The sequence below is a fragment of the Cyprinodon variegatus genome, unplaced genomic scaffold (genome assembly GCF_000732505.1).
Source record: "Cyprinodon variegatus isolate N-32 unplaced genomic scaffold, C_variegatus-1.0 Scaffold133, whole genome shotgun sequence".
NCBI lineage: Eukaryota > Metazoa > Chordata > Actinopteri > Cyprinodontiformes > Cyprinodontidae > Cyprinodon > Cyprinodon variegatus.
This window is the reverse complement of record NW_015150586.1, coordinates 486983-494915: the sequence shown is the minus strand read 5'-3', so window position 1 is coordinate 494915 and position 7933 is coordinate 486983. Positions and strand designations below refer to the sequence as shown.

Sequence of the window (7933 nt, the reverse complement as noted above, 5' to 3'; positions counted from 1 at the left end):
CATATCGCATGTACTGCTGTCTGGGCATAGGGACAGTTTTAGCCAATATGACAAAAAAGTGATTTTAAAAAACTTACAGACTTTAAACAGCTTTAAACTGTCTGATTTACAAGTTTGCACTTTGGAAAAAACAAAACACATGAGTATTTTGAAACACAGTTGAACCATTTTCATCATTGTAAAAACAGATGGAATAGAAATTAATCGATTTAGAACTGTATGAAACAACATCGAATTGATTCAGGACTTTTGCGAAAATACCCAGCCCTAGTATATAGTAGTACTATACTGATACAGCCAAGGCCAACCGCTCAGGTTGAGGAGCTTCTTGGTTCATTGCCGTCTTTCTAACCTGACGTTGTTTTTCCATGTTTGGTCCAGAGAAGCAAACCATTCAACAACTTGCTGACCATCTTTAGAAGCTAGTAGAACTTTGACTGTAGTTTCCTGATCAGTGAAAGTTTTGCTCGGTTCTACTGACTTGATCCGTTTGGATCCTTTTTTTCCAGTCCAGCGTTTCAGCTTTCTGCAGTTTTAGAACATTTGTTGTGTCCAAGCAGCAGAATAATCAGAACAACAAATGCTGGACTGTCTGCTGCGCTTTGTTTCCCTGCAAAGTGGGTCCGGACGCACCTTGTCTCCTCTTTTTAGCTCAGAGCTGTAGAATCAAGGCCTGCTGCTCTGCTTAGCTTGAATAATTGATGGCCTCAGGATGCTCCTTCCGACGGAGGATGCCATGCAGGTGTCCAAGGCTGCACTGGTTTGAAAAAGGGTTTCATTAACTTGGTAGAAAAATAAAAGAAGTTAAAAGTTCTGCAGATGGTTCATCAATGGAGGATCTCTGACACCGGTTCTGTCTCTCTTTCAGCTGGACCACCAGTGGCCTGAAAAGTCAGGGCCGCCTGTCTGTCGGCAGCAACCGGGACCGAGAGATCAGCATGTCTGTGGGCCTCGGCCGCTCCAAACTGGACTCAAAGGGAGGAGTGGTGGGCGGCAACATCGACGTGAACACCCTGGAGATGGTCTGTAAGTGATCTTCCTCGTCTTCTGGCTTCTTCTGCAGCTTATTAACTCTTCAGATCTGCTGAACCGCTGAGCTAGCATGCAGCTCTCATGTATCATCAGGGTAAACAATATTTTTCTGGCATCAATGGAACGGTGCTGTGGTCAGGATGTTCACAACAGAATGACCTGATTATATTTAAGATTTTCTCCAAGAAGCAGCTACTTCTGTCCGCTTTGAGCAGCCACAGAAACGGAGATACAAACCAAAGGATGTCAGTCTGGCCCTCCGTCAGCTGAAAGTTTGATATAAAATAAGAAGGTGGATATTTTAGCTGTTGAATAGGTACATGATCAGATCATAAAATTAAGACCAGGATGCAGAGATCAAAGTGACGGTTTGACACTACAGACACCGTTGTTCTGACCCAGACCTGCCCACACAGGTACTGTTACCAGGCGACCTTTTGGTGAGAAAATGACTCTACTAGGCAAAGTAAAGTGAAAATATCCGTTTTATTCAGGTTCGACACCATTCAGCTTCACAGAATCAACCCTCCCATCAAAGACACAATCTCAGCCTTAAAAGGCGAGTGTTGGCATTGTGGTTAGAGCAGTGCGCTTGTGCTCTTAGAAGGTTGCAAGTAACCGGTTTGATCCCCGCAGCCTGCACTATGGGTCCCTGAGTAATACTCTTAACCCCACACTGCTCCCCGGATGCTGCACAATGGCAGCCCACTGCTCCCCGAGGGGAGGGGTTAATTACAGAGAGTGAATTTCTCCAATGTGAGATCAATACAGTTCAATTTTTTTTCTTTAATAAGGACAGCTGATTAAGGACTTTACTATTTACACAACACTGACCAATTCCTCACTTCCTTTTAAAAGCACATTTGAATCCAGTATACACACATTTAACCTTTAATTTTTACTGATTTTAAATAATACAACCGAGTACCATAGAAATCCCCAAAACTATGAGCGCAAATCTCCCCACACTTTCAATGGTCTGTCCCAGGACCTAAAGTTTTAGCCATTCAAAATTTCCCCACTTTCCTTGGCTGCTCCCCTTCAATTCCTTTTTAAAAATCAATCTTTATACTAAAATATTTTCTGTCATGATTTGTGGACATTGAGAGAAGAGAAGCGCCATCTCCTGGTCAGACCCTGTAATTCAGTGAAAGGGTGGAGTCGAAGTAAAAACAAATGCACGCCCAGGAGAAGGCCAGTGGCTGGAAGGTGGAGGGGATTCTGCTCCCATTCGGCTGGCTTTGACTGGAAGGGCCATTTTAAATGGCTGCTACTGTATAAAGGTGTCTGGACCCCCAGGGAAACATTGGTCAAACACCCTGGAGAGAATATAGAAATGAAGACCTCTTCATTACAGGTCCCCAGGGGACAATGTCCTAAACGTGTCCTCACCTGAAACACCCTGGACTCAAAAAGATGTTAACTTCTCTCTGTGTGTTTGTTCTGCAGCTCATATCTCTGAGCATCCCAACCAGCAGCCCAGCCACAAGATCCAGATCACCATGGGCTCTACGGAGGCCCGGGTGGACTACATGGGCTCCAGCATCCTGATGGGCGTCTTCAGCAACGCCGACCTGCAGCTCCAGGACGAATGGAAGGTCAACCTGTGTTCGGTGGACACCAGCCTCTCAGAGAAGAGGTACGTCAGCAGAGAGTCGGAGAGTTTGCTGCTTTCTGTGGACGCCGCGGTAACTCTGACTCCCCTCCCCTCCTCGCAGCGTGGTCTTTGTCCACGGCGACCTGCAGTGGGACATCTTCCAGGTGATCATCTCCCGCTCCACCACGCCAGACCTCATCAAGATCGGCATGAAGCTGCAGGAGTTTTTCACCCAGCAGTTCGACACCAGCAAGCGGGCCCTCTCCACGTGGGGCCCGGGCCCCTACCTGCCCCCCAAAACCCCTGTCATCAACGCGGAGAAAGGCTCCGCAGAGCTGTGTAAGAAATGACTGCAGAGATGATGACTGATGCTAATTATCTGGGTCTGCGTAGCGGCTGAATCTAATCAGACGAGCTCAGCAGGTGATCAGGAGGAAGAGGAGCAGCAGGATCAAACCAGACAGAACCAGATCCTGCTCAGACCGCCGCCCCGCCTCCACCCTGCCTCCTCTTATGTTTCCAATCTGTTCCGCAGACGTGGACGCCGCCCACCACCGCCACTGGCCCGGCGTGCTGAAGGTCATCGCCGGCTGCCACATCTCCCTGTTCCAGATGCCTCTCCCCGAGGACGCCGTGCAGCTGGGCGGCTCCATGAGCCTCCACGGCAACCACATGACGCTGGCCTGCTTCCACGGGCCCAACTTCCGCTCCAAGCTGTGGGCGCTGTTCCACTTGGAGGAGCCCAACATCGCCTTCTGGACGGAGGCGCAGAAGATCTGGGAGGACGGTGAGACCTGAACACCCCGTCTAAGCAAACGGACACCATGTTGGTCACACAGTTTTTCTTAATCCCATCTGCTTCATGTGTCGTTTCAGGATCTAAAGACGACTCCACCTACATCGTGCAGACGCTAGACTTCCACCTTGGTCACAACACCATGGTAACCAAGCCCTGTGGCGCCCTGGAGAGTCCAATGGCCACCATAACCAAAATCACCCGCGGGCGACACGAGAACCCCCCGCATGGAGTCGCCACGGTGAAGGAATGGTTCAACTACGTCACGGCCATGAGAAACAAAGGTAGCAGCAGGCCGGTGCAGAGAGACGCGCTCCTTCCTCTGCTGGTTTCTGCTTTCAGGGTTTCTGTTTCAATCAAAATGTGAAACATAATTGGTAAAATATTTAAAAAATGTATCTTATAATTAGAATTTTACAAAATAAAAGCAAAAAAATGTAACATGTAAAAAGTAATGAAAATATACAATTTGGAAATATATCTGTAAAAAATACTGAATAAATAAATTTGGAAAAAAGTTTAAATTAAAACATTAAAAAATGAAAAAAAAAATCAAAATAACTTGAAAAAAAAAACTTGTAAAAGGAAAACTACAATAAAAATGGAAGCAGATTTCTCTCCGTACGCTGCAGCATCAGGAACCTTCTGGTTGATCTGAAGCTGTTCATTCTGCTTTCTGCTGCTTTCAGAGCTCAACCTGCTGAGGAACGTCGACGCCAACACCGAGGAGAGCGGCGCCGCTGCCAAGAGCTCTAGCCTGCTGAGCAACTTCCGGGGCTCCCACACCTACGACCACGAAACCGAGACCATCTTCGCCCTTCCCAGAATGCAACTGGACTTCAAGTCCATTCACGTGCAGGATTCAGACGAGCCGTCTCTGACGGGTAGGAGCGTTTGATGGGCTCTGCTCTGACTGGGCCCCAGAGGAACTTGGCTCCTGATGTTCGTCTCTGTTTCAGACTCCAGCAGCAAACCCAAAGTGGAGTGCAGCATGGTGACGGAGTTCACAGACCACATCTGCGTCACCATGGACGCCGAGCTCATCATGTTCCTCCATGACCTGGTGTCTGCCTACCTGAAGGAGAAGGAGAAAGGTTTGCTTTATGTCTTTGGATTCAGGGCGGGTGGGAGCGAGCGGACCGGAGCGCTGCAGCTGGAAGCTGTTTGTTGTCATGGAGAGCAGCTCCTCACAGCGGGGAGCTCCGGTTTCATTTCAGTGGCTTTCAGAGCGTCACAAAAGAACAAACGAGCTCCCCTTTATGCTGCAGCGGTCGCATTCTTCACCGCGATTAAAACCGGGCCAAGTCCCTGCTCTGTTTGTTCTGTGTGTCGGTAAAAGCTTCCTCTCTCTCCTGCTGGATTAATGGATGCAGACCAGACGGCTCCCCGGATGCCAGCAGACCCGCCGGCCGATCAGTGAATCGTCTGGTTTTCATTTCTGATAAAAATGTCTCTCTTCTCCTCCTCCTCCTCAGCCCTCTTCGCTCCGCGGATGTTCGCAGCCCGGCAAGGCCAGAAGAGCCCAACGGCTCCGCATGACGACAGCGCGGCCTCCGCAGACAAGGACCGAGACGAAGCCATCAACTACACCACTGTGGACTGGAGGGAGTTCATGTGCAACACCTGGCACCTGGAGCCCACCCTCAGGTCAGCTTCATGCATTTGGACTAAAACAGATCAGCTGCTTTAATATTACTGCAGTCTAGCCCAATTATTATGCTGTTGTTATCATGTTATATGGTCTTCAATCCTAAGAAAGTAATTAAAGGAGAAATGATGATGAGCTGGTCCAAGCTGGACCACATGGACTAAACGTATCAATGCCGGGCCTCGACGCGCCGCCTGTCCGTCACAGGGAAACATTATTTCTACCCCAATATGTTTGTTTGTTAAATCAAATACCAACAAAGTTGAACATTTTCCAGCCTCTTCTCCCTCCTGAATAACTAAACGCTGAGTATCCTCCTGCAGCAGTGTATCGCAGTGAGCTTGTCGCAGGTATGACGCAGATATTTCTGATTTATGCCCAATTTTGAAGCGTAGTTTGCACTATGTTACTATAACATGAAGATGTAGAACGCTGGGACCCTTTTTCCACCTGGATCTCTGCTCTTTTTCGCCCTCATCTCCCTCCGTTGTCGCACAAAATTGTCCCTTGGCTATCGTTAGCCCGTCTGCAGCGGCCAGGGCTAACGTTAGCCGTCTAGTTTTGGGGCGGAACCCTTTTAGCTTCCTGAGTCAAATTTGGCTAATGGCTAGCATTAGCCTAGAGAAGATAAAAAATGCTTCATTCATCACAAGAATGGAGGTTATTAATGTTCTTACTACAGCCTTTTATGTTTGAGGAAACCAGGTGGCCTTACAGCTTGAAAAAGGTTTGTTGATGTAGCAGCCGTTTGTTAAACCGTTGCTTTCTGCTCTCAGGCTGATTTCCTGGACCGGGAGGAAGATTGACCCGGTTGGTGTGGACTACATCCTGCAGAAACTGGGCTTCCACCACGCCAGGACTACAATTCCCAAGTGGCTGCAGCGGGGCGTGATGGACCCCCTGGACAAAGTGCTGTCGGTGCTGATCAAGAAGCTGGGCACCGCCCTTCAGGACGAGAAGGAGAAGAAAGGCCGGGACAAGGAGGAACACTGAGGAAACCGGACTGAACCGGATCTGGTTAACACTAACTGTGCTCATGTTTTTTTTTACTCTCTGGACTTAAACTGGGAACCACTTTTAGTTGTTGTTCTGAACAAAATCGCTGCCGTTAGTATTACTGAACAGTTTGGAAGCGGACGGTCCTACTGGATCCGACTGAACCGTTTCCCGTACGGATCAGCGAGCTTCAGCAGCTGCTCCTCGGTTCTTCTGCGATGATTGTAATAAACTGGGATCAATATTTATGGGTACGTGACGGTGAAGCTCTGCTCGCTCCATTGTTTTTAATCTGTGCAGTAGAACTAGTGTAAATAGATTTATTTCTTAAATGTGTCGATTTCTTAATTTAATAAAACTGCTGCCATTCAGTTTGAAATCAGGATGTTTGTCTGGGTTCTTCTCTGAAAACCTGCAGGTTAGAGGAACCCTGCTGGGTTCTCGCCGGGGGGGATCTATATGGAAAATGTGGCAAAAAGTCAACAAAACATTGAAAAATAATGATGGTGTAATTTTCTGTTTTTAAAGGAAAAGTCGGGTCAACAAGGAATAATCAATGGATCATTACTTATACCCAAAACTAATAAGATCGCGTGATTTAATGAATTAAGCGTTAATCAGTAAAAAAAATATATATATATAATTTTCATCGCGGAGTATGGGAGCAGCCATTTTTGCCCAAATATAGTAGCCCCTCCCTCCTGCCATCTTCCAGCAGTGACGTCACGGTGCGCTAAGCCTAGCGCCGTTCTCCCCGATTTACAAGCAAAATCAATGGGAACTACTAGACACATCTGCAATCAGCAACATCCTCCAAACACCAGATACAGCACTGGGACTTGATCAACAGCCGATACCGCACCGTGACGTCAACAAACCAGTAGGTGGCAGTAGTGTTCTTTGACAAACATGGATGCCTCCAGTAAAGCACATTCAAATGAAAATTAGTCTGAATTAAAAATACTGATCATTTATTGAACAGGATGGAATAATTTCATAAAACAAATATTCACTAAATAAGTAAAAAGAAATGACCAATTCGTGAAGAAAAAAAACTCTTAAATGAGCACAGATTCCAGCTTCCTTTTATGGAGTTTAAGGTGAAGATTGTTGTGCTGGCCAGCAGAGGGAGCCACAGAAAGACCTGACTATCGATGATCCTCTACGCCACCAGGGCGTTCTACAGGGTTTCCCTCTCTGTCCTTCATGGCATTCTTACAGATGAAGGCCATAACACAACGAATCCGATTTTGCATCTGATACGACAGAAAATCGTGTTAGTGCGCTCATTGGAAGTAAGTGGGGAAGGTTTCATGCATTGGGCAGCATAGCTCCGACTGAGATAGAGCCCAGGTCTATTTCAGTCGGACTACGCAGCAATTCGGCAGCAATTTCATGAGTCTGACAGGAAGAGAGACGCGGTTTCAGAGTAAAACACATCTGCTTTGGAGGGAGATACTAAATAAAATCTATTAATCGCACGGGGAAAGAGTTGGTTTGGAGTCACACATTGCGTTTATCGTTCCAACCTTTAAATTTCCGAATTCTACAGAGTGGTGCTCGACTTTACACGAGTGAATAAAATGAGTGTGATTGGTTGATTATCGAAGGGGGCCGGATTATTGTGGCGGAAAGTTTGCAAGCATGTTTGGTTGTGGGCGGTTTGTTGGAAGCATCTTGCTAACCAGTTAGCATCTTAGTGCTAGTAGGTTCCCAATGGGAAATTCCATTGGGACCAAGTAGCACTAAATTGGTGACTTAGAAACGACGCTGTCAAGGAACGCTATGGACAGAGGAAACATGCAAGAGGAGGAGAGTTTAGTGTCGGAGGTCGTGGATCGCAGTCGTTCAACCGTTGCGTATA

At 47.2% G+C, this 7933-nt stretch overlaps 1 protein-coding gene across 1 annotated transcript in view; it reads left to right on the top strand.

Annotated features, from left to right (window-relative positions):
* Positions 1-6442, top strand: part of kiaa1109 (KIAA1109 ortholog) — a 91287-nt gene extending 84845 nt beyond the window's left edge. The window contains exons 78-86 of the mRNA XM_015376323.1: positions 869-1026; positions 2482-2671; positions 2751-2968; positions 3165-3416; positions 3506-3709; positions 4115-4309; positions 4385-4519; positions 4901-5072; positions 5850-6442. Of these exons, the coding sequence (XP_015231809.1) occupies positions 869-1026; positions 2482-2671; positions 2751-2968; positions 3165-3416; positions 3506-3709; positions 4115-4309; positions 4385-4519; positions 4901-5072; positions 5850-6066 (1741 nt within the window). The 3' untranslated portion in view covers positions 6067-6442. The remainder of the gene's footprint in view (positions 1-868; positions 1027-2481; positions 2672-2750; positions 2969-3164; positions 3417-3505; positions 3710-4114; positions 4310-4384; positions 4520-4900; positions 5073-5849) is intronic.
* The last annotated feature ends 1491 nt before the right edge of the window (positions 6443-7933 follow it).